The sequence below is a fragment of the Colletotrichum higginsianum genome (genome assembly GCF_001672515.1).
Source record: "Colletotrichum higginsianum IMI 349063 chromosome 7 map unlocalized unitig_7, whole genome shotgun sequence".
Classification (NCBI taxonomy): domain Eukaryota; kingdom Fungi; phylum Ascomycota; class Sordariomycetes; order Glomerellales; family Glomerellaceae; genus Colletotrichum; species Colletotrichum higginsianum.
In genome coordinates this window covers 2,853,361-2,881,143 of record NW_017263917.1, presented here as the reverse complement: position 1 = coordinate 2,881,143, position 27,783 = coordinate 2,853,361, and the positions used below count along the sequence as shown (strand labels likewise).

Here is a 27,783-nt window from a genome sequence, read left to right as displayed (position 1 = left end):
TAATCGATAGTTAACATGTCCGAGATGCAGTCAAGTGCTAGCATGTCATGTAATTAGAAGGAAGGGTGGCCGTTGGCTTGTGAAAATTCCATACTCTCCCCCTTTCTCATTAGCTGGTGCAAAAGCAAGACATTATGTAGATAGAGAAAGATTAATATTGTCTCCCAGAAACATGAGACCGTTGTAATTGAGACAAAAACACAGTAAGCGCTAAGGATTTCTTATTTACGGCAATTATCAGTCACCTGTTGACATAACCAGTTTCAAGTGATGAGCAGATGAGTCCCCCCAGGGTAATTCCATTACACTTCGATTGTATCTCGATCGCTTGACATATTTGGTGTATGTTTTCATTTGCAGAGATTGAGACATAGTGCCTCTTCACAAGTTTAGTCTAAACTGCAGCCGAACCGGCTCCCTTCAGTGCAAGCCGGCACTTTCACCCAAGCTTATGCCCTTTATCTATGCTCTGTCCACCCAACCCTCCACATCGTCTATACGGACGTATTTGATGTACTGCCTGTGGAATGTGAAAGCAACATGTACCACTGATACGGGACCCTCTTCCTCGACGGAGATGCTCGGATAGCTCAACTCTCGATTTGTCTTCTCGATGGAGTTGTTCGTCATACAGAACCCATCACCTTCTTCCAGCACTCTCTCTTTCCAGCCCAGTCCGTCGTTACTAGAAACTGCAATGGTCAATGCTTTCCGGGGGGTTCCCCAAATGGCATGCTTGCCGTTGACGGACGCTTGATTTGGGCGCCTGTCGTCTTCTGGTGTAATGTCGTCGTAGAGGCCTTCCCTCCTTGCCATGTCAGGCTCAGCCGCGGATCGATTGAAAACAACGACGACGTTTCCTGAAGCCAAGCGGGCGGCACATATACCGCTGTTGGGGTTTGGTAACGTGGTCGGCTTGGGAGAGGCCCAGTTCAGCCCGTCGGCGGAGGTTGAGCGGTAAACATTGTCCGCCCAACGACTGCGGAAGAAGGCGACATACTCTGACCTCCCTTTCGACGGTGGAACAATGTTCATATGTACGCAGCCGAGACTTTCGGGCACCACGCTTTCTGACCATGTTTGGCCATCATCTCGGGTAAAGAAGACGGAGGAAATGTCGTTGTTACCAATCCACCTCTGACCCGGTGTCGAGCGGCAATGGAAGACGGGAAGAACCCAGGTCCCATCGCCAAGGACAACAAGAGGTTGACGTACGAACGCACCAGTGACACCCTCCAAGGGGTATCGGGGTTCTGACCAGGTTATGCCGTTATCACCTGATGTGCGAGCCATGATGTACGCGCCGTCTTGGTTGCCGGCATCTTGCGAAGTGTGAAACAGCCAAACATCCCCTGTCTTTGGTGCCCGGAAGAGGACGGGGTTCTGGCAGCTGCGATTGGTGTCGGAGGAGACTTTCTGCGGCGTGGACCAGCCCTTCGAACGCGGTTCTTGACGAGACAGCCAGATGCTGATGTCCGGAAGACCTTCCTGGGAGCCCCCGAACCAGGCGCAAAGCAGGGTCTTGTCGGGGAGTTGGAGAAGGTTGGAGGCGTGCGACTGAACGGTTGCCGCAGGGATGGCAGCGGAGTGGAGAGTTGGGGACATTCTAGAACGATTGGTTTTGTTGGTCGTCGGCGACAAGAGCGAGTAGTAGTATGTTCTGCGCCAATAGGTTGAAGTTGCTGCAAATGGGTTACAGGAAAACCAGACCCAAGATGCTGCTATGTTTCGGTGCTTGCAACCTCGGATATGAACTGATCACAGTTGGTTCTATGTATTCAGTCCTTCTGATGGCCCTCATCCACTGTGTCCCCGCTTCCAGCTTCCCTTCCCCTCTCTCTCTGTCGTCAGTCTGAGTTTGTGTTCAACCGGCACAATCTCCGGCTCCGCTCTTCTCCAGCCCCCGCCCCGGGGGGCCCCGGCCATATGCCGTGTCGCAAACTTGTCATAAGGTTACGAGCTAGGACTGGTCGCCGAGTTTCCCGATTCTGCCTAGTCTCTCCATATCCGACCATTTCGAGGAGCCAGAATGGGTCGCAGATCCGGGGAAACAAGAGACAGAGCGCGTACAATCACCTACTGGCGCATAGTATCAAGATGTAAACTGATGACATTGTTCGGTTACGGTCTTCTCCCCGAGAAAACGCATTCGCTGATCACCATGGTCGACCATGTCACTATGGGCCCAGGTATGCTGTGGGTTACGCGGGGTAGTTCGGCTCTTGAGTTGCTCCCCATGGGGTGATTCAACGCCTGTCATGAAGGGATCGAGTCAGTTTGCCCGGATATATGATATAGTTCAGAGCCTGCTGCTACCGTCGCTGAATTTAGAAGCCGCCAACAGACTTTTTGATCCGACAAACCCAGCTCTTCAATTCCTACGTCCGCCGGTTCGACATCAGAGTCAGCAAAAATGGGCGGGGGAACTTCACTTTGGGCTTCTCCCGAATGGAAGAAGGACCCGAAAGAGATTTTCAACTCGAGACTTCTCCTGCTGGGCATCACCATTGACTTTGCCGGATGCTCCTATGGCTTCGACCAGGGAAACATCGGAGGAATTATGACGTTCCCATCGTTTCGGACAGCCTTTGGGTTCGACACCATCAGCCAAGCGGAAGCAGACACAAGAGGTAGGATCCTTCGTCACTGAACGCTGTTTCTTCCTCATAAGACTAACTCTTCACTCAGAGGGAAATATAGCTGCGATGTGTACGTAACTCATTAGTTAAGCTACACGTCTTGTCTACTAATGGTCATGAATGCAGTGGCTGCTGGTGGAACCGCAGGGGCGTTGCTGGCAGCTTCTTTGTCCGACTTTCTCGGAAGGAAGAAGTCTGTCACTTCAATGGCGGCACTGTTCCTGGTAGGCTGTTCCATGCAAGAGGTTCCCAAGCTCAACGTTCTATACGCCGGGCGACTTCTGGCCGGAGTAGCCATTGGGGCAACTTCTATGGTCAGTACCTCCGCAAAGCAAGTTGGGTCTCTGCGTTTACTGAATGTTGGCTATCACAGCTCGCTCCTCAGTACCTAGCGGAAAATTCTCCGAAATCAGTCAGAGGCTCTCTCACCACATCTTACAACCTGATGATCATACTGGCGCTAGCTCTTGCCTTCTGGACAAACTGTAATTCAACGCCCCGTCACAATTTCCACGTATGTGAAGTGTGAAATAGCTTACAAGTACTAAAATGGTCTTTACAGACGCGGTCAGTCTTTGGTCTCAGGAGGACCTCAACGACAACAAGGCTTGGCAGTTGGCTCTGGGCGTTCAGCTTATTCCTGGCTTCTTCCTGTTTGTGTCCATATGGTGTAAGTTATCCCAGGGCATCGATATGAGTATTTTTGATTAACCTTTTGCGTTGCAAGTTGTTGTCGAAACCCCCCGTGCCCTCATCTCGAAAGGAAAACACGAGCAAGGTTTGAAGAACCTTTGCAAGCTTAGGGGACTACCCGCGGAACATCCCTATGTCCGTCAAGAATACATGGAAATCCTGGCACAGGCTGAAGCCGAACAGAACAAGGCGAAGGGTATGTCTCATTCATTGACTCTCAAGTAGAGCCATGACCTTTAACCTCAACTTCTAGGATATGGATACGTCGTTGTCGTCAAAGAAATTTTTACCAACGCAAGCAACCGCCGACGTCTCTTTCTCGCCGTATCGCTTTTTATCTTTCACAAGGCTACGGGTACAGATTCACTAAATTACTTCGCTCCACGTCAGTGTTCTCTTTTATCCCAGGCCAGGTCTCAAACGCTTACTATGTTTATCAGAGATTTTTGCTATGATCGGAGTTCCCAAAGGCTCTAGTTCGCTTTTGACTACAGGGGTCTACGGTGTTGTCAAGTTGGCAACGACCATCATCTACGTCACTGTCATCGTCGATCGAGTTGGCCGGCGACTCCCTCTTATGATTGGTGCCACTATCCAGGCAACATCGATGCTATATATCGGTCTCTTTCTTCGCTTCTCCGACGTTGAGCCTGGTAGTGGAACTACTCCTGGCGGCATCGTGGGGATCATTATGTGAGTCGAGGTTATGAGTGATTGCGCAGCAATTGCAGCTGGTCATGTCTCTGACACGCTACTTAGGATCTATCTCTATGCCTTTGGCTGGTCTTTTGGCCATTCTGTAGCTCCTTATGTGGTTGCTGCTGAGATCTTTCCCTCTCGGATCCGATCCGTCTGCATGTCTTGCTGCCTCTTCACGAATTGGATCGTCAACTATGGCATCACCACTGCAACCCCCCACATGCTGTCGACAATGGGTTACGGCACCTTTCTTTTCTTTTCCCTTATGACATACGCTGGCGTTATTTTCGTCTTCTTTTGCCTACCGGAGTTGAAGGGCCGCAGCATCGAGTCCATGGATGATTTATTTGCGCACTCACTCTGGACCATGTTCAAACGCGCGTACCCTACTGAAGATGAGAAAGTCAGGCATGATGTGCAGGAGAAGCTACATCAAGAGGAAGAGAAGGGAGCGTCACATGTGGCCATGATCGAGGATAGTGGGAGGCGAGCTTAAGAGTAATTGAAGGCCGGTCAGTGGTTGTAGGGTGGGACTCTGAAATGCGATCTCTATTGTGTGGGCATCATTGGCAAGAAACTGATTCATGAAAGACTTTTAATTAATGTGAATTTGTATACACCAGTTGATCTTCTGTTCTCTACCCGTATGTGAATCATGGGATAGTGTTGCTGTTGTTGTCTCGATAAGTTGCCGTCCCAAACAAAGATAATGGAATGCCGATCTCAGCAACAAGCTTTTACGTAAGATAGCTTCATGCAGTAAGCAAATGAAGAGCAGTTGAAAATGAAGAGAGTTTAATGACACCTTTCTCCGCCCTTGTGGGGAAAACATTTTGCACCGACTCACGTTGCATAGCACTAGAGCAAAATAGGTAAGCGCCCCAGTCATGATGGCATGGGAAATTCCGTTTTGTCTGCCTGCTGCCCACTCATCATGCTCGTGTCTGCCGTCAGGTCCCTCTTTTCCCTCTTGATTTCGTGTTGCCCGTGTCGCCAGTTACGCCCAACACGCCGAATACCGTCCGCTACAGGCCGCTTGCGCATATATCATGGATGAAAGGACCGAGACTGCCGTGACTCCAGTTGCGCAGTCAGAAACCCGACGTCGAAAGGGCTCCAAGCACGACAAAACAGGGTGCCTGACCTGCCGTTATCGGTAAGCACCGGAGACAACCTCGCCAAGACTGTCAACTTGGCCTTCTGACATCCTCCAGACGGAAGAAATGTGTCGAAAATACAATTCCAGTATGCGGCACCTGTGCCCGTCTGAACCTGAAGTGTGTTCGGCCGTCAACCCGCGATGTTGTGCCAACAAGCTGGGTTGACCAGAAACAAGTCACAAAACACGTGCAACAACTATGTACAGCTGACAATCGGAACGACACATCGACGACGACGACAACAACGGCAATCTTTCCATTCAACTTGCCAACGCTGACGGGAGATCATGCTGAACCACCTCGGAAACGTCAAGTAATGCGATATTATATCACAGTGCTATGTCACTACTTGACAGCTAGTGAGCAGTTCAACTCGTTTTTGTCGGGTCAGTCCAGTGTCAACTCACTCAACAGTCCCTTTGTCTCTGCAAATCCGTACTAACAAAACCTCTCAGCTTTTCTCCCCATGGCCATGGAGTCAACGGTGCTTTATGACGCACTGGTAGCGTTGGCCTCGGGACATTTGTCACTCTCGAATGAGTCGTACAGGCTCTCAGCGCTGGAAGCTCACTCGACAGCCATCACTAATCTTGCAACGGCGCTCGGCGCCCCCCAGAAACAGATCACATGGTACGAGACAAAGGCAGCAGCATGTCTCGCCTTCGTCATCGGAGAAGTCTGCGTGGGCGATGATTCCGGATGGTCTACTCACCTCAACGGAGCCAAGCTTTTGATCAGGTCCGCTGAGGTGGTTACGACCTCCGGTGTCGTGTTGCGTGGCCCAGAGGTCTTCAGGAGAAGTTCCGAGGGGCAGTGGATACTCCGGAACTTTGCATATCACGACATAATCGGCAGCATCACGTTGAGGAGGCGGCCTCTGCTCGACTGTACCTATCTGGACGGAATCACCGACGTGGTGGATACCTATCTGGGGGTCGCTACGGACCTATTGCGCCATGTCGCCACTCTGAGCAGTCTTGATGAAGAGACGAAGCTCGGGCCAGACCTCACAGTCGATGAAATCGTGGAGAGGAAATCGGCTTTCCACACCACATGTGCCAAAGTCGAGCAAGAGCTGCAGGTGTGGCAGTGCCGAGTCGATGCTTCTCCGGAGCTCGCTGCCTTGGCGCACGCGTTTAGAAGCGCGGTCTTGATCGTGCTGTATCGGCTCATTCGAAATCGACTGACTTGCGAGGAGCATGACGAGGAAGAGACAGACGTGGCGACGGGGTGGGACATACTGCCGACGAAGATACGCACGCAAGTTTCGAATATCTTGAGGCATGTCTCTGGCATCCCGATAGGGTCTCATTCCGAGTCGGCAATACTGTTCCCTCTTTTTCTCGCCGGTGGCGAGGCCACGGAGGCCAAACATATGGACGAGGTCCGCATTCGCCTGAAGATGACGCTACAAAAGAGACGATTTCTGAATATTGCGCGGTCCTTGGAAATTCTAGAGGAGTTGTGGCAAAGGAGAAAAACCCCGGATGGAGTTCGATTAGACTGGACTGACATCTTGGATGAGACTAGAGAGCACCTTTTGTTGACGTAGCGTGGGGGCTTGAAGGATTCTTTCTACCTTGTGCAGTTCATGAAGCCAGTTTCATCTAGTCAAGCGTCAATGGTAATCTACAATACTTTTAGTTACGTCTTGCGGTTCAATACACTTAGATCAGATCATTCGTGATGAAACTAGGCTCTCAATTAGGTTGCTATTTGACGAGGCCATAAACTATGACAACGCAATGAACAACCGCCTAACCTCTAGTCTTTAACCAAACATATCCAGTCATCCAGACGTATAACCCTCTGTTTAACATTCCAACAACGCACAGTTTCCAATTCCATGCAGAGCAGCTACAGGTCCTTAATCGTGCTGCATGTGATCCGTTCTACTGCTCTGACCATAACCTCCCAAAGTCTATAACCGCGGGTTTGTGTCAGAGGAAGTTGGTAAGTGCGGGTATGTTTGGTCCACGGTTTGCAGCCAAAGTTGTACAGACAGCGAGTAGAGAGATTTTTGAACCGAAACTCCAGATGAATCGAGATAGATTGAGTCACCAAGCTTCGAGACCTGCCAGCTTGATGTTTTCCTAGTCCGGGTCTCTTCAAGCCGGCTCGCACCGCTCTTCCGTTCATCGCTTGTCATAACACGGTCAAGAATTTCAGTGCTGCATAGTCAAACTGGAATCAAAGTCTTGATCGATGACATAGCACACTCTGCAACCGTCACTGATGCTAGAGACATTTACGGTTGAGCAACACATGGGTAAGCAGAACTTGCGGGTTTTTGTGTCTCAAAAATCTGTTATTCAGGCCAATCTTCCAAGAATATTGAACTATCAACTCTTGAGCCAAGAGCTTAGGCCATCGCCAATCAGAACCCAAGCGTTTGTCCCGCCTCCTTTGTCACCGCCGCCTTGACGTTGGCAGATCCCAAAAGGGAGTAGCTGTAAGGGGGGCTGCTGGCCGTGAGCTTGCCTACGGGCGCGGTGTTCGCGCTCTGGCCGCCGAGAACAACATCGATGGCAACGGCGTAACTAGATTTACCGGTGTTAATCTTCAAAATCCTCTCAGGGAGAAGGGGGGGCTTACCCGGTCTCCTTGCTCGACTCGCTGAAGATAGCCTTCTTGCCGACATTCTCAAAGACGGAGCTCTGGATGAGAGCCTGGGCGCCCATGCGGGTGTTCAGACCAGTGTCCATGGTGTTGTAGTACTGGTTGTAGACGTGGGCGGTGCCGAAGCGCAGCAGCGGGCCGCGGCTGCGGACGTTGAAGAAGTGGTTGTTGGCATAAGTGACGCGCAGGGTGCCCGTGTCCTCGGCTGCGTTGTTGTCCGAGTGGCCGACGAGGGAGCCTTTGGAGTGGTCGTGGAAGTAGGTGTGGGAGATGGTGACCCAGTCGGCGGCGTGGGAGAGGTCGGTCAGGCCGTCGTAGAAGTCCTTGTCGCCGTCGCGGGTGGCGGACAGGTCACAGTGGTCGACCCAGACGTTCTTGGACAGCTGGATGGTGATGGCATCGCCGTAGGCCGCCTCGACCTTGCTGATCTTGACGTTACGGATGATGACGTTCTTTTGTCCCAAGATGGTGAGGCCGATGCCTTCAAGCGCTGTGTGGGGAGATTTCGTTAGCTGATGTTCTCCTGTGACATGGCGATGTGCGAGGTAAACCAACAGCTGCCTGTTTTCCCGACAATGGTCTTGTCAGAACCAACCTGCACCTTGGCCTTGCCGACAATGTTGCCCTGGATGATGACGATTCCAGGGCCGGACGCGTTGGCAGCAGCAGACAACTGAGCGAGATTCGTGACGGTCGTAGTGGTACCGCCAACACCGCCCTTGGTTCTAGACAAAGTACTGGTCAGCATCGGATCACCGGACAAACGGCAGAAGCTTGGTTCACTCACCCGCCGTTCTGGGTCGCGTAGCCTATGTTGGCGGCATCCGTGATGGCTGCTCTTTTGTTCAAGAGGTGGCCCTCCTCGACAATGGAGGTGGGAATGGCCGAGACAGCGGCCGCCAGCAAGGCCCAAGACGCGAAACCGGAGAACTTCATGATGAGAACGAAAAAAAAGCGGACGAAGCAGAATATGTACAGGAAGAACAAGTTTCACAATGTCAAGTCTGTGGAGCGCTGCCGAATAAGCATAAATCTTCAAAAGACAGACGCGGATGGCGATCACTTATACGTCGGCAAACCGCGTAGTATCACGATGTATCCCGCCTACTCCACATCATTCTCCCTCCTTATTTGACGCCTGCCGAGTAAGACAGAGACAAGATCGACTTGCAGGGTGAACATACTGCTCCCTTGGCGTTGTAGCATCACCTTCCTCCAATCCGAACCGTCGCTCGTCCTACATCCTACCCTCTTAGGTGGAATAACCGGCGTCACGCAAATCCCCCGAATGAGAGGGAAGCTCTCTTGTCGTCGCGTGATGCTTCAGGGGACCTGTCTTTCTGTTCTTGGTTGAAACGCAGGCTTGCCCGAGCGGGCACGCAGAGGAACGGGAGACCGGCTTCTATTGGAGCAGCAATTTATTCGGTTCTCTTGGGGGACGGGGCCGCCGATCCCATTCACACATTAAAGGGGGCTTTGGTGCGGAGAAAATTGTTGTTGGAGGAAAATTGCTCCGGGGATTCATTCCCCCCCAAGTGACGCGGGGGGGCTGGTCTGGTCTGGTCTCAGTGGTCTGTCGACTCGTGAGAGCCGTCTAACTTGGGTACACACTCGAACTGGTCCCTCTTAAGGTCGCACAGGCACAAAATAAGAGAAGTGAGAATCATCTAACATGGCCAAGGAAATATGTCCGTCCGCCCCCCCCCCTCCCCCCGGACGTTACATCGTTTCTGCTTCTTTCCCCGGACTTGATCGGGCCCCGGCACGGCGAATACGCCGATGGGCGGCAATAGCCTGCCTTAGCGTTCGGATCATCGCCTATAACTGATTACCCGTGTAATAAGGTGTGGCCAGTTTTCAACATCGGCGCCGCTCCAGACAGACAAAGAAATCAACGATAGAAACCCGCCTTATCTGTAGGACGTCTCTTTAACGTTAGCTGACGCAGATCCTCATGGGACTCGGATGATACATAAAAATAAAAAAAAGCATTAGACATCCATTAGTTTCGCAGGACGGACTGAGTTTTTGAATCACCTCAGTCTTGATGCGCTGCGTCTGGCGGCATCACACCCTTAACGCTCAACTATCGCTCCGGCTCCATGGACGGCCGAGCTTCACGATGGTGATGACCTTTTCGAATGGGCTGGACCAAAAATCTGGACCAAACAACGAAAATTACATCTGAAGTTAAGGGCCGAGATGAGGGAATTTCTGCTTCACATGTGGTCTTGACGGTGAGGACGAGGAGAGCCGCATGGCTCGCCCTACGAACTCTAACCATGGGAAACTGCATGTTTACCATGTGAAAAGTCCATCATTGGCTGGATATTCATATTCTGTATTCGTGCTGATGATTTCTGGGAAGCACTGGTCCGAGTACAGCAGTTGCCCGGAGAGCTCTATATAATGCAGTTTACGCCGAGCATTGGTCCATGGGCACCGAGACAAGACCTTGTCGCAGCCCAGATGGTTGCAGCCCTTGCCTTTGGGGGAATAGAGTCCGTTCATCAGCCCATGGTTGGTTGCTTGGTCTATGAAGCTCATCTTGTCACGATTGGATCAACACGCTCATTGGCATTGGGCTTGGACGACGACAAGCTTTCAGCCTATGGCGGCTCGATTTGAGATAAGCGAGAGTCCGGGCACGAGAGTAGAATCGTACGTCCTAGACTCCCGGTTTCAGTGTTTCCCGCAGCATTTTGTGCCTGTCGGGAGAGTTCTCCTCGACTTTTACTTTTGAATTCATCTCACATCATCGGCTTCGTGGGGCGAGCTGCGACGTCGTCCAAGTCTGCTTCTCCTATTCCTGTCGACGATTCGTTAGAACACAGAGCTTCTTTAAAGGAAAAACGCGGCAATGAATTTAGAGAAATAAAAAACCATACGTCGCGGCCTGAGATTGGCTCGATTTCCCCCCCTTCACATAACGTTGTGGAAGGTTTCCTTCCTGGCACCACGCCACCTGTAGGGCATTTTGCAGACCCCTAGGGTAGAGAGAGGGTGTCGGGAAGAAACGGTGGTGTCGCTTCTGTAACCAGTTTCGTCGGATGCTTGGACTTCCCATCAACAACAAGACCAGCGTCGATGTAGTGAGCATTTCACTCTCACATCATCAGAACCGGAGCCAAGAGAACCCAGACAGGTCAAGTTTGTTCTGTCATGATGGAGCAGATACTCCGTATTCCCCCGAAGTCGAAGAGCTGCAAAACTCGAGGGGCATTTCCAGTCGGCCTGATGCGTTTTGGAAGATCGGATACTCCACGCCGGAACGTCTTCGCCTAAAGTTTAAGAGGCTGTGATGCCTGGGAGCATGAGCCCACCAAGTCAAGTCCGAGCCCTTGTTTCGTCATCCCACAACTAATCGTATTTTCCCCCCGTCGACGTGATCAAATGAACATATCCGTCCCCCTCTGCCCTAACCCCAACATCGCGCAATCCGTTTCACCGGATCTCGGTCGGCGTTGCACTGGCCTCAAGGCGGCCATCCAAGGGCGAAAGCCGACGTTGTCAGAAGACCCTGAGTCGCAGAGGGATTTTTCCCTTTCCGCTCTCACCTGTCGGACTTTCTCCGACCCTTTCTTCTCGGCTCATCGTGATCTGACAATAAGAGCCGCCGATGCAAGAGAACATGTTCGATGGCCAGCATCGTTCATAATTCCATGGCCCATAATTATCTTCTAGAAGGCCATACAGCAATTCGGAACTGGCGGTCTAGGCCAACTGGCCGAGTCTCGGTGAATGACGACCAACATGAGCTGGCCGGAGTGAAACTCAAGGATACCAGGTCTATGGCTGGGGAGTTGAGCAAGGGTATGCTGACTCTCAACTAGAGTGACATTTTCCCCCTCCCCTGCGGAACATCTCGCCTCACCCAACCTCGTGTGTAGCCATCTTGCTTCGTACCAATCGCTGGGGAGGAAGGGAAAGAAAAAAGGATATCCCGGCAATCTCGATCGCGAAAGTGTAGATCATCCTCCACTTTAGGGGGTTTCTCACACAGTCCGGCGACTCTTTGTCCCGTTGGGAGACGGCCACTGTTCATGTCCCCAACCTCGTGGCCCTCGGGACCAGCCACACACACAACTTCGAGTCAACGCGAGCCACCCGACTGAACTTCTGGACGACGGATAATTGACACTGGTTGTCAAAGAGGGTGGGAGGGGCTCAAGGCCTCAGTTGAATGGGGTTACCAGCCACTTGACACTGTCTTCCTGCCACCAGTGTGTCCGCCTCGTCACAGATGGAGAGGGTATGTACAGGTATGTCGTGGCAATGGTGGAGAAGCCCGAAGCCACCTGAAATAAGTTGACAAGACTTCTAAGGTCACACGGCCAGTTGCCGTGTAACAGAAAGTGAAGGGATTCCCACCTCTGGCGCAGATTGCCGACACCCATCTCCATCGGAGGCTACTCCGGTAGGTATTTGCTCACCGCTCCGTTATGAGAAGCCCCGTGGCGATGAACCCCTTGGCTGTAATTAGAGCTTGGATAGCCCGTCTCTTAATATGCCGAAAAGACTGGGGGAGCCATAAAGGGGCTGACGCGCCCGTTTCGTCTCTTGGCACTCGCTCGAGCGATCTTCCGAGGTCAGCAATGCCAACACGGTTCCAAGGGTATCATGGATGACCATGGATGGATGGCAGCGTGCGGTTGGCTGGTGACAGATGGAGGGAGGAGAGCAATCGTATTGAATGGAGCCAAGAAGATGAATGTGAGGGCACTGGATGCTCGATGCTTTCCACGTAGCACCCTACTGTACAGGTACCAAGCAAAAAGTCGCAATTTTTCCGCCTTACCTACATACGGCCTTGCTGAACCTGCCCTGCTTCGTCCCTCTCACATGAGTGTTGATAGAGCCAGGATGGTAAAGGTTTCTTCGGTTGCGGTGAGCCACTAAAACGCATGGAATGCTAGTCAACTAGTGCAGTGTCTTGATGGGCTTCCCACCACCACTACGCCGAGAAACAGCCTGCGTCCAACCCACGTCCCGATATTAACTAAGGTGAAAGGGGTTTTCTCCATCCCACTTGAGCTAATATACGAAAACAGAATTAAAAAACAGGAGACACGGTTTTCTGGTCATGTGGGACGGTGCGGTGGTTGGACCAGGCGAGTCGAAGACTTTTGACAACGGTTTTATTAACGCCCAGCCACCCTCACAGAGCCAGTCTCTGTTCTGCGGCCGTCATCCCTGCCAGTTGAAGTAAGCCGTGAACTTTGGTAAACTCGTGCAATTTGGTTACCTTCCTTACCTTGTGGCAGTAAAAAAGGTGACTGACCGACGGTGGCGAGGAGTTGGCCCAAAAAAGCATCTGTTCGCGAGGAGAGGCGAACAGACTCGTCACATTCAGCCAAAGAGCCCGTCCCAGGTTATTTTTGACTCCATCCAGTGTGAGCCTCATCCGAGCCACACCAACATCGGCTCTCTTGACTCTCCAGAGCCTCTGGTGGAATCTGAGGGACTTCCTTCTGCCTTGAGCACTCGTGGAGTCGTGGGATCAAATGCTCATTTCTGAAGAGTAGGAGAGCCAAGACCAGCCATCGCACAATCTCCTTCCGTACTCGGCATCACTTAGCCTTTCGCTCTACCTCGGACCTTTCCTTTAAGTTGGTCGATCATCTGCTTCAAGGGTCAGAGACCAGGCAATGAATGGGAATGAGATGGCGGTGGAGCACTGCGACGTTTCCAAACCACCACCAGCTACGAAGATCCTCCTTTCGCACACACGGTTAATCCGGCCTTCATGATTCAGTCCGACACCATCGACTGCCTTTTGACACGCCGTTATCGTCCTTGGCCCGCAATTCGTCTCAACCGGCGGACGCCAGCCAGCCAGCCTGGTGGAAAAAATATGGGACAAGGACCCCTCAGCTCATATCTGGAGTTGTGTTAATGGGTGTTCTGGAGAGAGCGTGGGCAGTCAAATCTTCCGATCTCCCCAGGATGCCACGAGACGGACGCCATCGTGAAGCTGTCACGCAAGGATACTGCAGTCGACGTGTCAACCGGTTGGCGCATAAGCGGCTTGGGTCTCCTGAGTTGCGACGGCGATGATCCCGGCTCGTTGGCGGCATTAACGTTCGTTTTATGAGTTCAATCCCAACCACACAGACGCCGCAGCGCCTCAATTTGCTTTCAAAATCGGGGCTCGTTTCACCCTCTCTTCTCCCGTCCACTATGTGGTCAGGCACATTCACACACACGCACACACACACACACACACACACATGAGCTGATGTGATCCCATCACGCCCAATCCGAGTTTGACGTCACACACCCGGGATATCGGCTCCAGTTCCTCCCATGAACCCTCACCATCGCCGGGACCTCCACAGCAAGCCAGACCCAGCTACCACGCTGCGTTGCATGAGATCAACACTGGGGTCACCCATGGAGGCCGCGCTCCGCCCTCCACGGCCTACCGACCACTCACGTCCGTCAATTCGGCGACCCCCGCGGGTCCGAGGGCAGAGGCCCAGAGGCCCCCAAGAGGACAGCCGACGAGGAGGCTCAACGGTCCCCTGTCGAACCTCCCATCCCACACGACTTCACTTCCGCTTCCGCAGTACGATGTATAGCGTCCCCGCGGTCCTTGTCGAAACTAAGTCAGGTGGCTGATCAGACGAAAAGGAATCAGGGCCTAACTAACCGAATGCGCGGTGACGTCGAGCACGAATAAGAGGGAGAGGACTGGTCATGGTTGGGCATTCATCTGAGTTTTGAGGGAGAAGGTATAATATGAACCCTCGGACACCCCCGGGAGGCACATCAACCCTACTTGAACCCTAGAGGACCCGAACAAGTCTTGCGTCAGCATCTACAACCCGTCTCTTGCCACACTTGCTCCTCTCTCTCTCTCTCTCACTCACTCCGTCAAGACGGCAGACTTAAGGATCCAAGGCCCCCCTCGGTCTATAATACTGCCCTCCTCGTCCCTGAGCTTGACACCCGAGTTTGACCGAATCATGTCAGGCCAGCAGACAGGACACTTGAAAGCCCCTGAGGGTGAGCCCTCTCCCGTATCACCAGCAACAGCAGTCGACCCCAACGCCTTCTCGGACGAAGACAACCAGACGCAGTCCCCGAGATTCGTCTCGCACTCACAGCAACCCTCGAGAGGAGGCTCGCGATCAGTCCGCCGCAATAACACCAACACCGGCCGCGGAGGGAGGGAGTCCGTTGACGACAACAACCCTCCGCCCACTGGCGTCTCGGTCAAGTCCAACCGGCCCCTGAGAGAAGGCGGCGCCCGCTTCGGAGACTACGACGACGAATCCGACACGGACCGGTACTGGGACAGTAACGACCGGCATCCGGACTACAGCGGCGGCCGAGCACCCCGTACACGGCCGCCCCGCGCGCACCTCAACCGGCCGCAACCCTACTTCAACTACGACGCGCAGACGGAGGCCAAGGACTACTACGAGGAGACGCGGTCCTACGAACCCGGCGACTACGGCGGCAGACCGCCCTCCCGCAGGATGTACGACGAGGAGATGGCGGGCTACCCGCGCAGCGGCGTGGCGGTCCGCAGCACCAACGGCGAACAGGCGCGCATCGACTGGCACAACCTGTCGCGGGAGGAGAAGGCGCAGGTGATGCGTCTGCCGCTGACGCAGTGGATGAACTCGGACCTCAAGAACCACTTCGTGGCCAGCCTCGGCGAGCTCGTCGGCACGACCATGTTCCTCTTCTTCGCCTTCGCCGGCACCGGGGTGGCCAACATCCAGTCGGCCGATAGCAACTCGACGGGCCTCCTCACGAGCAAGCTGCTCTACATCTCCATCATCTTCGGCTTCTCCCTCATGGTCAACGTCTGGATCTTCTTCCGCATCAGCGGCGGCCTCTTCAACCCGGCCGTGACGCTCGGCATGGTCCTCGTCAAGGCCATCCCGCCCGCCCGCGCCGCGTGCCTGTTCGTGGCCCAGATCCTGGGCGGCATGCTCGCCTCGCTCATCGTGCGCTTCCTGTTCCCGGAGAAGTTCAACGTGCGCACGTCGCTCAGCGGCGGCGCCACGCTGGTCCAGGGCGTCTTCATCGAGGCCATCCTGACGGCCGAGCTCGTCTTCACCATCTTCATGCTGGCCAAGGAGAAGCACCGCGCCACCTTCATCGCCCCCGTCGGCATCGGCCTGACCCTCTTCATCGCCGAGATGGTGGGCGTGCAGTTCACCGGCGGCTCGCTGAACCCGGCCCGAAGCTTCGGGCCCTGCGTCATCACGGCAACCTTTGAGGACGAACACTGGATCTATTGTGAGTTTCTTTCTAGTTTTGTTTTAGTTTTTTGTTATAACCTTTACCCCTCCCTCCCTCGACACAAGTCATGAGTAGTGGCGTAGCGGAAGGCTAACCTTGTTATCAACCGTTAGGGGTCGGACCTTGCTTTGGTGCATTGATCGCTGTCGTCTTTTACAAGTTCATCAAGACGCTTGAGTACGAGATGGCCAACCCGGGCGCCGACGGCGACCCGGAGAATGACCCTACTCAGAACCCGGCCAAGCTGGCAGAGCTGCGTCTGGCTCGCTCCAAGTCTGCCAAGCAGGGTTGATGATGAAGAAAGAAACAGAAAAAAAGAAGAAAAAACAGTTGACCACAAGAACCCCATGACCAGAAGGGGAAAGAATGAAAGAGAGAGAAAAATCACGGCACGAGATAATGGAGGGGAATTGATGTGGTTAATGAACGACGACGAACGTTTTTGATGCTAATGATTTTGCACCGTGTCAAACCGGGATTTTCATATCCTGACAAGAATGATGAGATGACTTTTCTTTTTTCTCTCTTACGACGAAAAGGGAATTGGACGGGATTTTGAGGCAATATACGACAAGCCTCCTATGGGTGAGATATACCAATTTGGTGGATGGGGAAGGGGGGATACTCGAGTTACGATGATAGAATAGGACGGGATGATTTCAGGAATTCTTTTTCTTCACAAGAAACCGGATTCTTCTGAAACGAAATAGGGGATATCTTCTTTTTTGAATTTTACCTCGGAAACGCTACATAGATGATGTGTCTGAAAGCAAGCGGCTCATAGTCGATTACTCAGTTCTTCCAAGAACATCTTCTCCTCGGGCGTGATGAACATGGTTTCTGGAACAATCACCTCCCCGGGCCTCATGATCAACACGGCATCCTCCCTCACCGTCGATTCGCTCCGGCTCCGGGCCTCGGCCTCGTCGGAGCTGCCGTCCCCTCCTCCTTTACTTTCCACGTCCTTGTTATCATTGTCGGCCCGCCGGCGCCAGGGCGCGCGGTGCAGGCGGACGTCCTCGGGCGACCACCAGTACTGCGGGAAGCGGCGCTGGATGTTGTTGATGACGAGGGCGACGACGAGCATGAGAACGCAGCCGAGCAGGACGATGGGGACCAGGATCCATCCCAGGCGGACGACGCCGTCGTCGACGACGGCCAGCAGCGCGGTGGCGCCGGCGGGCGGGTGGACGGTCTTGGTCAGGGCCATGACGGTGGTGGCCAGGGCGCACGACAGGGCGCCGCCGAGCCAGCGGATGGACTCGAAGTGCGGGCTCAGCTGGAGCAGTTTGCAGATGGCGACGCCAATGACGGCGGCGAGGAGCTGGCCGAAGACTGAGTTGCGGGGCTGGGCGAGGGGGGACTCGATAGAGTAGAACTCTAAGACGGCGGCTGCGCCCTGGGAGGAGGAGAAAGACGAGTCAGCAACCGTACGGATCGACGTTCAAGGTAGGTTGGCGTTCTTTTGTGTGTGTGCGCGGCAGTAGTAGTAGCAGCCGTCACATGCGAGGTGTGAAACGGGACGAGGGGGTGTCGAGGTCAGAAGCTGGCCCCCCCCTTGAACGGTGGTGCTGCTTCTCCGTAACATGGTGGTTGTAAGAGAGGTGTGGGAACGGTGATCGGGTTATGGGTTATATAGTATAGGCGTGTGTAGGTGGGAAAGGGAGGGGGAGATTGGAGCACGAGCGAGACCAAGACAGTGAGAGAGAGCGAGCGAGAGAGAGAGAGAAGAAAATCCGCTTACAAAACTGCCCACTATGATGGGCGCGCCGTGCTCCTTGAAGACGGGAATCTGACGCGAGACGATGGCGACGACGGCGACGCCGCAGAAGACGCCGATGCAGGCCCAGAAGATGGGAACGAGGTTGCCGACGTTGCTGGGCTTAGACCTGCGGTGGCCGAAGAAGTGGGCGATGGGGTAGGGGAGGTGGTGCCATGGCGGAGGCGGGATGAAGGGGTTCAGCAACCGATCAATGTCGAAGTTCCATTCCCTTGGGTTGCAATGCAACATCTGAGGGGAAGGGGGGGGGGGGAGGGGGAGGGGGAGGGAGGAGGAGGAGGAGGAGGAGGGCGAGGGCGAGGGGATCGTTGGCGTGCCAAGTCTGGGGTAAGACTCGAGAATCTGGGGAGCGGAGCCACTTATGCCAGGGGGGATGGGGGGAAAGAAGGGGGAACCGCCCCCTTTACTCGTCGGTGAGTTGATGTGATGTCGATCGCCCGCAAGGTCTTGTTCTTCTTCGAGTTGTCGTCTTCGTCGTCTCCGGGAACAAAGAAAGGATGAGTCGATTCTTGTGGGTAGACTGGTTGAAGCTAGATGATACGGGGCACAAGCCACACACTAACAAGTGGTAGTAGTAGCAGCAGCAGCAGCAGCACAGCAGCAGTACTAGCCGTAGTCGTAACAGTAGTAGTCGTGATATCCGTAGTGGTACTAATAGTAGTGGTAGTGGTAGTGGTAGTGGTGGTAGTGGTAATAGTAGTGAATAGGTAGTAGTAGTAGTAGTAGCAGTAGTAGTATCACAGACTCAAGTAACGGGCAACACGGTCCACGCAAATTTTCATCCAAATTCGAGCTTCATCTCGTCCCACCGGCGACCAACTTCTTTCCTCTGAGGGATCCCTCTCCCCCTTTAACAACCACCGCAGCCGCGGAGATTCACCATCAACGGTGGCCGGCTGACAGGTGTTGTCCTGGCGTCGACCGGGGAGTCCCACGTCATATTTGGTAACAGAAACTCCCAAACGGGCTTAGGTGCCGGGCCGGACGGGACACCACCGGGCATAAGTGGATCCCAAAACGGCCATTGGGGCGCCCCGCGAGCAAACTATTATATAACAGATGGCAAGTCGTCATCTGATGGCCGTCTGGGGCCATTCAGACCGTCTCACCACCTTGCCCTACCGTGCTCTTGCGTGCCTACCGTGCATACCGTGCCGTCCTGGCGCCTGTGGCCCAAGGGCTCGGCCATGGTTCGGTTCACTGTCGGTTGACTGTCGGGAGGGGGGGGACGGAAGGGTTTTTTCAAAGCCCTTTCATCCTTCTCCGGACCTCCGGGGAGGGGAGTCAGTTCTCTCTCTCTCTCTCTCACTAACTGAGTACGCGAGACTCCCGGGAGTCGGTCGGGAGATCGGCCATGCCCTACCGCTGGGAAATCTCTGCCCCGTCGAGGATTCAGAAAATTCTCCGTTGCGCCACCCCGCGCGGGCGCTTGTCACAGTCGAGTCGGCGGGCTGAGTCATGACGACCTGCTCCATCATCTCCTAAGACTCGACCAGAGGCTGAAAAGCTTGGAATGTTTTACTTGCCGGACGGACTCGATACGAAGGGGCGCCCGCTCTTCGGAAACACAACAATGTCTTGCTCGATTCTCCACAGTCGAGCTCTCAAGGTTGTCTTAACTTTTGTCCCTTTACGTTCTGAACCGTCGATCGGGGGGGTTTGCCTCGACTCTTCCCAATTGGGGTCTCCCTCTCTACTAACTCTCATTCTCTTGTCATTCAAACATGCCTTGACATATCTATTTACATCACCCCCGGACGAAGACAGCTTCACAGATATGCCCACAGAGTCGACGGAAACCTTAACGACGCCAAAATGACACCCTGCCGCCAAGAAGCTTTGTGGCGCTTCGTAACGCCTCCCACCACATATGCTACACGGCCCACCCCTGCGCTGCCGCGTGTCCGTCGCACGCACCGAGCGGCGGTTTGTCAGTGAGGGGAGGAGACACAGCAGAGAGAATATTTCCTCGACTTGTTTGCCCAGAGCCCCAGACGATGGCACCCCTTTGAGACATTTCATTGCCTGCTCCTCAATCTCGCGGTGCCAACTCCTCACCAAACACCGTCCCCCGCGATCCATCATACAGACACATGATGCCGTTCCAAGCATCCCGTCGGCAGGAGTAACCGGTGTCCTCCGTTGCCCGACGATGTCACCGTGTACGGACCGGATGGCGACACGGCCAAAGCACAAAACGTCGCCTGATGTTTGGCCTGAAGTCGTCGGCGGCCTTGCGCCCCGTCTCGTCTGGACCCTGCTGCCATCACACCTGAGATGACGCGCCGTGTGGTGTTGCTGTTGTGTCGGCAGCGCCGCCGTGCTCGTCATCTTGCGGTCGGCCCGTCCTTTCTTTAAGTGTAACGTGCATGTTTGCGACCATTCGCCCTGGAAACTGTCTGCCGTTGGTGCTTTGGAACAAAGCGGCATCGAGATGAATGGGTCGTGGAGTCTCCGATGGTCGAAATAACAACTGGGTTGTTGTTTGCTCGGACGATAGCAGCCCTTTGAGAATTTCCGTTGCCCCCTCCTCGTTCTCGTGGTTGCAAACCGCACCACGGTCTTCGCCGTTCGCTTTCCATACACATGAAGCTATTTCGAATTTGCGGTTCAAGCTTTGGCGTCATGCCATCGTCTAGGCCTTGGGATGGGCTCCGTGACTGTCGCGGCTTTTGCTCACCTTTCATAATAGTCTGGGCGATAATAGGGCGAGGCAGAAGTAGCACACTGGCAAAGGGCGAGGTTCTATACCCTGCAGTCTTAGGGTGTTTTTTTATATACATATTTTGATAACTTGAGGAGTCAGTAAGTAGATAACGTATCCGCATAGCGAGTCGGCCAACATAGCGAGTCGGCCACTTTTCCTACTTTCTACCTCTTTGACCTTTACACCAACTTTCCTCCACGTACGACCATGCAAACCACCTCAATCGAAAGTCGCATTATCCTTGCTCTCCAGGCTATCGAAAAAGACCCAAAAATGTCCGTACGAAAAGCAGCTAGAACCTTTGAGGTCCCTCGAACGACACTCCAAGACCGACGCGCCGGACGCGTCGCACGACCCGAAAGACGACCGAATTCGATGAAAATGACTATAACTGAAGAGGAGGTGATTCTTGAACGAGTTATTGACCTAATCGATCGAGGGTTCCCTCCGCGACAAGAAGACGTACGAGAAATGGCCGACCAACTCCTAAACGCGCGCGATGGGACGCGTACGGGACCCCGATGGGCAGAGAACTTCGTACGACGCGTCCCCGAATTGAAAATGCGATTTCGACGTCGAATCGACTATCAGAGGGCCTTAGCTGAGGATCCTACGATTATACAAGGCTGGTTTGCACTTGTGCGAAACACAATTGCAAAGTACGGAATACTTGATGACGATATCTACAATTTTGATGAGACTGGGTTCCTGATGGGAATGCTGTCGCACGCAAAGGTTGTTACAACGTCTGACCGTAAGGGAAGGCCTCGTACGAAGCAGCCTGGCAATCGGGAATGGGTTTCTGTTATTCAGGGTGTGTGTGCAGATGGCTGGGCAATGCCTCCGTACGTCATCGTGAAGGGCAAATATCACCTCCTCTCCTGGTACACCAACGGCCAATTCCCAGCCACATGGCGTATCCATCCAAGCGAAAATGGATGGACGACAAATGATATTGGCCTAGATTGGCTAAAGCACTTTAATCAGTGCACAAAGTCCCGTACGAAGGGTTCTTATCGCCTCTTGATCCTTGATGGTCACAACAGCCATAAATCAACCGACTTCGACGAATACTGCAAGGAACAGAACATTATTGCTTTATGCATGCCTCCCCATTCATCGCACGAGCTCCAGCCTCTTGATGTTGGGTGCTTTAGTCCGTTAAAGTACTCGTACGGCAAGGAAATCGAGAAGATGATGCGGATGCAGATTTCGCATATTACCAAGGATGACTTCTTTCCTGCCTTTAAAGCAGCATTCTTTGCCTCAATGGGCGAAAACAACGTACGAGCTGGTTTTAGACAGGCAGGCCTTGTACCTTTTAACCCTGAAGTGGTTCTTTCTCGCTTGGATTTCAAGCCAAAGACGCCAACACCATCAAACTCACGGCCAAGCAGCCAAGGCTCCTGGGACGCAAAGACACCAACCACAGCACTAGAGGGCGTACGAAGTGCTTCATCCCTTAAAAAGAAGATCCAGGCACATCAAGGTAGCTCACCAACACCTTTGTACGAGGTAGTTGACCTACAGGCAAAAGGTATTAGCAAGTTAGCCCACCGACTGGCTCTTGTTGAAGCTGAGAACCGTGGGCTTCGTATGGCAAATGAGGTATTAAGTAAGCGCCGGAGGGCAAAAAAGACCCGGCTACGTCTTGGAGGGTCACTTAATACTGCTGAAGTAGAGGCACTACAGGGAGAAAAGGATGTGGTTAATGCTGGAGGAGAGAATAACCCTCAGAAGGAGGGTCGTACGGAAGGTGCTGAACCACGCGCGCGACGCTGTGGCAATTGTGGAAAGTCTGGACATAACGCACGAACCTGTGAGGTAGTTTGGGATAGTGATGAGGAAGAGGATAATAAGTAGTTTTAATTGATTTCGTACGTTGTAGTTGAATTAACTTGTACAAAAGGGTGAAAGGTAGAGGAAGGTGGCCGACTCGCTATGTTGGCCGACTCGCTATGCGTGTACGTTACTAGCTATTGATACACCGTAATCCTGGCCCACTAACATAAAAGCGAAGCGTAACAACTAGAAGTGAGTAGCAAGGCAACACAGCATTGGTACCGTCTTTACATTAGATACAATCTGTGGATGTAACTGTAGGCTGATAATTACACTTTCGTAGCATTCCATCCTCCCCTTTCTCAGTTGATACAACACTCCAGATGGCTATCTGCAATCAGAACCTGTCTAGCCTGTGTTGGCTGGGAGGGACAGTTAACAACGCAGAGTCTCTTCAGCTGGGACTCATGTAGGACACCCAAAGAACCCTGGAAAAAACTCGAGCACAGAGGGTATGTATTTGAACAATCAACCTAGATTCAGGAAATAACGCGCTGTAATTGTCGAAAAGCTTCCCACGACATGTCATGCTTCCCCTATCTTCTCAGCAACTAGCGACCCTTGTTGGCCGAACTACGGATGTATGGCTCGAGCGTGAAAACCTCAGTCTCAGGCCGTACATCCTTATATATCTGATCCCACCTCGTCTGGAGGACTTCGGGAGTGGCCCACGCATTCTCCGGATCGCGGAGCCAAAGGCGGAGTAGGTGGCGCCTAAGATATGTTTCTTAGCTCCAACTCCTTGCCGGTGGCACACACATCAACCCCAAGCATGGATGGTGTGAGGACTTACTGCTTCTCGTCCTGGTTGACGAAACCGTCTCGGGCGTGGAAGAGGCTGAGGTTGTTGACGTACTGGATGTCGCCCTTTTCGAATTCCGTGTTGACGCAAAACCTCTCCCCGGTGAAATGCAGGGTATCCAGGGCCTCGGCCTGGGCCTCGGTGATGGGCGGGATCTCTGAGCTGCGCGGCAGGGCCCCGAATCCTACAAAGTAGCGGCGCCCGTACTGCAACGAGACCCTCTGGGGCGCCGTCTCGGTGGCGGGCAGGAGGTACAGCAACGGCCTCTCCGTCCACTGCTTGTCGGCCTTTTCGAACCTGTTCGCTCATCAACAACGCTGTGCCGACGCAACGGAAGTCGGCGAATAGGCTGTCTAGTGTTACCTACACTTCCATATCCCACGGCTCGGACAGGGTGTGGATCAGGTCAGGCCGCGTCCGGGCGATCTCGTTATACACCCGCCACGTACTGGTCAGCTTACTTGCGCCTCCCTCCTTGGCGGTCTCGAGGGCGAAGAGAGCGACAATGTCGCCCGAGTCAGTGTGGAAGACCTGCTTGTCAGTGGTGTAGGCCGGGCTGCCGATTATGTTGTTCGGGTCGGCGTGACTGAGGTCCTTGACGTGAGTGAGGACCACGTCGGCGGGCTCGCCGTTGTATTTGTGGTCCTGCCGTCCTCGCTGCGCGGCCACGTGAGCAGAGAGCCCAGCATAGATGATGATGTTCTCCTCCCGGGTGTGCTCCTCGACCTTGATGCCGCGGAGATCGAAAAAGCCGTGGCCGCTGTGCAACTCGTGAGAGAGGCGTCGGAGGACAGAATGCAGGGTAGGCAACGGGAAGGTCTCGACGTTAATATGGCCGTACGAAAGATGGAGAGCTGCTCTGATTCAGTTTGCTTGTAAGATGAAAGCATGGGGCCTTGGTCAACAGCCAGGCCGGAACGGACGGTTCATGACGCACATTGGAAGTGAGCGACAGCTCGGTCAACCTCGGCCAGCTGCTCGGCATTCAGGACGTACGTCCAGTCGTACGTCTCTGCCAGTGTCTCGCCCTCCCACACCATGGGCCCGGTCAGCTGAGAGGGAAACCCGTCGGGCAACTTAGTATGGAGGTTGCCTTGGGAGAGGCGTCTGGCGACGCGGGCTTGCCATTTGTCGTAATCCGGCGCATAGTTGATTTCGGGCTGACCTGGAGGTTGCTTCGCTGCTGGAGTGACCCAGGTAACGGTGCTGGTAGTAGTAGTGGTAGACATGGTGGTGGATAGGAAGTATTACATACCGAACTGGAGCAACATCATGTGTAGATGGGGTTGAAGGTGTTATTTTAAGCATACTTTAGACAACCGATACGCTCCACTTGGTTTACCTTGAAGGCACTGAGCCAACGGCACCTCAACCAGGACCTCGGACGGTTTTCCCCTCTGGAGTCGAGTCGGCCCATTTCTGCCCGCATAGAGCGTCAAAGTCCAACGAATAATGAGGCTCGGCGGAGGAATACGTGCTTTGCGGCCGCCATTTGACCATTCCATCCTATCCACATTTTGTCAAGTCTTGGTGCATGTCACCATTGTGGATCCCAGACAAGGTGGTAACCCGACTCATCATACAGCTTTCTCTGTGCAGAGCAATCAAACCGAGTCTGAGATTCCGTTGTAAGAGCACGCGTTAAATATGTATTATATGAACAGCTTTCCTCTCGCGAGCTGTAAGCTCCAGGGTCTCAGCACCAAACCCTTTCACTCGTCCACATTAGCCATACACGTCGGCCTTACCCAAAGACAACATATGAAATGAGCGTCAAAAACGTTCACGATGCGTCTACTGCTATTCACCCAGAGACTCATGACGAGCTGCGGACGGTGAAGCGGGCCAACAAAGACGACATCGTCCCGGACGACGCAACAACGCTGTCGGACAGCGAGCTGGCTCGAGAGGCAGCGCTCACGGCCCTGACTGTCGAAGAAGAGAAGAAGCTCATCCGCAAGGTTGACTGGCGCTTGATTCCCCTCCTTGCCATGCTATACCTTGTGAAGAAGCTGGACGAGAGTAATGTAGGCCTCCTGAAGCTCAACGCCACTCCTTTCCGCCCTTCCACCCCTCCCCCGTGCCCTGTCTGAGCCCGTCTGCTAACATCCATCTGGCCAGGTTTCCCAAGCTCGCATCATGAACAAGGGCACGGAGAGGAATATCCTGACCCAGCTCGACGTCACGTCTGACCAGTACGGCATGGTCACGGTTCTGTATACTGTGAGTCCTAAGCGGCCGGCGTAACCCTCGGCTTCTAGCGTCTGGTGTTGGAGCGCTATCAAGCTAACCGTTGGATGAACAGGTGCCTTATATCCTGGCTGAAATCCCGTCCAACCTGTTGCTGAAACGATTCAAGCCGTCCCGATGGCAGTCCAGAATCATGCTCTCCTGGGGCATTGTCACCGCTTGCACGGCCGCAGTCCATAACTTGGGGGGTCTCTACGCTTGCCGGTTCCTCCTTGGCTTGGTACGTTGGATTTTCATGCAGAGCTGCTTGGTCTTCTGTTATAATCGGTTTTTCTCACAACGAACAGACCGAGGCTGGGATGTTTCCCGGCATCATTCTCCAGCTGTCGTACTGGTACCGTCCGGATGAAATCGCCGTCCGACTGATGTGGATCTGTAAGCTTATGAACGCAGAGAGTGACTGGAGTGTAGTGCATTTAAGCTGACAAGAGTCCAACAAGTCGCTTTGGGGAATGTTTCTGGTATCCTTGGTGGTTTGCTAGCCTATGGCTTCCACGCCGTTTCAGGAGCAGCCGGGCTGTCCGGTTGGCAGTGGTATGTATATCGACGGGCTATCTACCCATCCACTTCCACAGGAGTTGTATAGCGTTGTATGGCTGACCATGGTCTCGGTAGGCTCTTCGCGTTTGAGGGAGTCTGTACCGTGCTTCTTTCTGGTCTCGTCCTCTTCGCCCTGCCTGACTGTCTGTCGTCCCAATGCTTTCTTTCCCCCCTTCTCGCTATGCTTCATGAGACCGTAGCTAACATTTTATAGTCCCTGGCAACACAAAGTGGTTGTCTCCCGTCGAAAGCGCATTCCTCCAGGCCCGTCTGCCGCCAAACTCCCCCCGGTCGTCCGAGAAGAACTTTGCCGGCAGCGAGATCATTGCATCCCTCAAGGACAAGCGGCTCTGGCTCTTTACGCTCAGCTGGGCCATGATGACGTGCGGAAAGAACGGTATCGACTTCTACCGCCCGAGTATCATTGCCAATATGGGGTTCAGGTATGTTGATATCCGCCCTGCTCTGCTCTGCTCTCCTCAACTGAGGGGGGTATGATGTTTCTGGGTGCTGAGAAGGAACTGTAGCGACATTGCCACCGCCCAGGTCTTGAACATCCCTACATCCGCCGTAGCCATCTTCCTGATTCTCTCGCTGGGGACCTGGTCCAACAAGGCCAAGATCCCTCTCCCGCTGTTCCCCATCGGATGCACCGTCGTCATTGTCGCCATGTACTCAATCCTCGTGGTGTACCCCAACGACATTGGCGTGTATATCGGAATGATGATTGGCGTCGCCTGCGGCACCGCCTGGTTCCCGTGAGACTTTTTCTCTGTTACCTCTTTCGATATCTCTCTCTCTGTCCCCCCCCCCCTCTCCCCTTCCCTCTCTCTCCTCACTGTCTGTATATCAGCGCAACGATTCTTTGCTAACCCCGAGGTACGCATACAGTCTCATGTGGCCGTGGCGTGCTCAGACAGTCAACGGCGCGACGGGATCCGCCTTTGCGATTGGTTTCGTCAACAGCTACGGACAAGTCGGCGACGCGCTGGGGCCGCAGATGTTCCAGGAGAAGTACGCGCCGTCGTACCAGCTGCCGTTCGGCCTTTCCATGGGCCTCGTCGGCCTCTGCGGCATCGTCAACGGCGTGACCTGGTGGGTGACGCGTCGGACGGAGAACGACACGCGCAGACACAAGCGGGCCAGGATCCTGGCCAAGAAGAACAACGAAGCCGTGCTGGACGACGTCGTCGACCTGGACCTGGGGCGCAAGCTGCGTGTCTGATGAGCTACCCCGGGTTACCGTCGTCGGAGGCGACGTGTCCCAACTGGTCAAGTCGGGAGGAGGAGACTGTTTGAGATTCTCGATAGTAGTCAGGCTTTGTCTGATTCGGTGGTCGGAGTGGGAGAATGGAAAGCCGCGGGATTAGTCGATAGACCCCAGAGAGGAAGGGAGAAATGAGAATATGTGTATTAGTCGGTTTATGAACGGCTGTAGGCGGTAATGAAACGACACTTTAAGGGTTTACATTTTCTACTCTCTAGTAAAGCTTTTATTGTTCGTTTGAAACACAGATCAGCGTTGCAAAGGATCATGGTGGACATTTTGAGACAAGGCATAATAATATAAATACAATATATGCAGAACAGGTTACGCAGAATCAAACTGCACAGACTTTGCATATTTCAAGGTAAAACTGACGACTTTACAAACAAGATTCAACATTGAAAAATGCTGCTCAAGCGCTCTTGCAGATTTGTGATGTCGGCACACAACTTGCTTTGGTGTGCTGACTGGCTAACATGATTTCGTTCTTGTTCCTGCAGCCACAACTACTAAACTCATCTTCCTA

At 53.6% G+C, this 27,783-nt stretch overlaps 8 protein-coding genes across 8 annotated transcripts; 4 read left to right on the top strand and 4 right to left on the bottom strand.

The window, feature by feature from the left end:
* Nucleotides 1–462: 462 nt before the first annotated feature.
* Nucleotides 463–1,605, bottom strand: CH63R_10574 (glycosyl hydrolase; the record flags this gene model as incomplete). The annotated part of the gene is made up of 1 exon (XM_018305548.1): nucleotides 463–1,605. The coding sequence occupies one exon, from the start codon at nucleotides 1,603–1,605 to the stop codon at nucleotides 463–465; it is 1,143 nt and encodes a 380-aa protein (XP_018154972.1).
* An 808-nt stretch (nucleotides 1,606–2,413) lies between these two features.
* CH63R_10573 (Quinate permease) lies at nucleotides 2,414–4,527 on the top strand (the record flags this gene model as incomplete). The annotated part of the gene is made up of 9 exons (XM_018305547.1): nucleotides 2,414–2,630; nucleotides 2,689–2,709; nucleotides 2,766–2,953; nucleotides 3,013–3,124; nucleotides 3,202–3,309; nucleotides 3,367–3,528; nucleotides 3,586–3,717; nucleotides 3,773–4,025; nucleotides 4,092–4,527. 9 exons carry the CDS (start codon nucleotides 2,414–2,416, stop codon nucleotides 4,525–4,527), a joined length of 1,629 nt encoding a protein of 542 aa, XP_018154971.1.
* A 1,130-nt stretch (nucleotides 4,528–5,657) lies between these two features.
* Nucleotides 5,658–6,743, top strand: CH63R_10572 (C6 transcription factor; the record flags this gene model as incomplete). The annotated part of the gene is made up of 1 exon (XM_018305546.1): nucleotides 5,658–6,743. The coding sequence occupies one exon, from the start codon at nucleotides 5,658–5,660 to the stop codon at nucleotides 6,741–6,743; it is 1,086 nt and encodes a 361-aa protein (XP_018154970.1).
* Nucleotides 6,744–7,568: 825 nt separating this feature from the next.
* On the bottom strand, nucleotides 7,569–8,746 carry CH63R_10571 (Pectate lyase 2; the record flags this gene model as incomplete). The annotated part of the gene is made up of 4 exons (XM_018305545.1): nucleotides 7,569–7,731; nucleotides 7,787–8,300; nucleotides 8,366–8,535; nucleotides 8,598–8,746. The coding sequence occupies 4 exons, from the start codon at nucleotides 8,744–8,746 to the stop codon at nucleotides 7,569–7,571; spliced, it is 996 nt and encodes a 331-aa protein (XP_018154969.1).
* A 6,032-nt stretch (nucleotides 8,747–14,778) lies between these two features.
* On the top strand, nucleotides 14,779–16,361 carry CH63R_10570 (MIP family channel protein; the record flags this gene model as incomplete). The annotated part of the gene is made up of 2 exons (XM_018305544.1): nucleotides 14,779–16,066; nucleotides 16,183–16,361. 2 exons carry the CDS (start codon nucleotides 14,779–14,781, stop codon nucleotides 16,359–16,361), a joined length of 1,467 nt encoding a protein of 488 aa, XP_018154968.1.
* A 486-nt stretch (nucleotides 16,362–16,847) lies between these two features.
* Nucleotides 16,848–18,080, bottom strand: CH63R_10569 (HPP family protein; the record flags this gene model as incomplete). The annotated part of the gene is made up of 2 exons (XM_018305543.1): nucleotides 16,848–17,468; nucleotides 17,814–18,080. 2 exons carry the CDS (start codon nucleotides 18,078–18,080, stop codon nucleotides 16,848–16,850), a joined length of 888 nt encoding a protein of 295 aa, XP_018154967.1.
* A 4,869-nt stretch (nucleotides 18,081–22,949) lies between these two features.
* Nucleotides 22,950–24,429, bottom strand: CH63R_10568 (TfdA family Taurine catabolism dioxygenase TauD; the record flags this gene model as incomplete). Its single annotated transcript, XM_018305542.1, has 4 exons — nucleotides 22,950–23,112; nucleotides 23,192–23,497; nucleotides 23,568–24,054; nucleotides 24,138–24,429. The coding sequence occupies 4 exons, from the start codon at nucleotides 24,427–24,429 to the stop codon at nucleotides 22,950–22,952; spliced, it is 1,248 nt and encodes a 415-aa protein (XP_018154966.1).
* A 537-nt stretch (nucleotides 24,430–24,966) lies between these two features.
* CH63R_10567 (Pantothenate transporter) lies at nucleotides 24,967–27,215 on the top strand (the record flags this gene model as incomplete). The annotated part of the gene is made up of 7 exons (XM_018305541.1): nucleotides 24,967–25,227; nucleotides 25,322–25,423; nucleotides 25,506–25,670; nucleotides 25,738–25,825; nucleotides 26,205–26,433; nucleotides 26,518–26,748; nucleotides 26,882–27,215. The coding sequence occupies 7 exons, from the start codon at nucleotides 24,967–24,969 to the stop codon at nucleotides 27,213–27,215; spliced, it is 1,410 nt and encodes a 469-aa protein (XP_018154965.1).
* Between the last annotated feature and the right edge of the window lie 568 nt (nucleotides 27,216–27,783).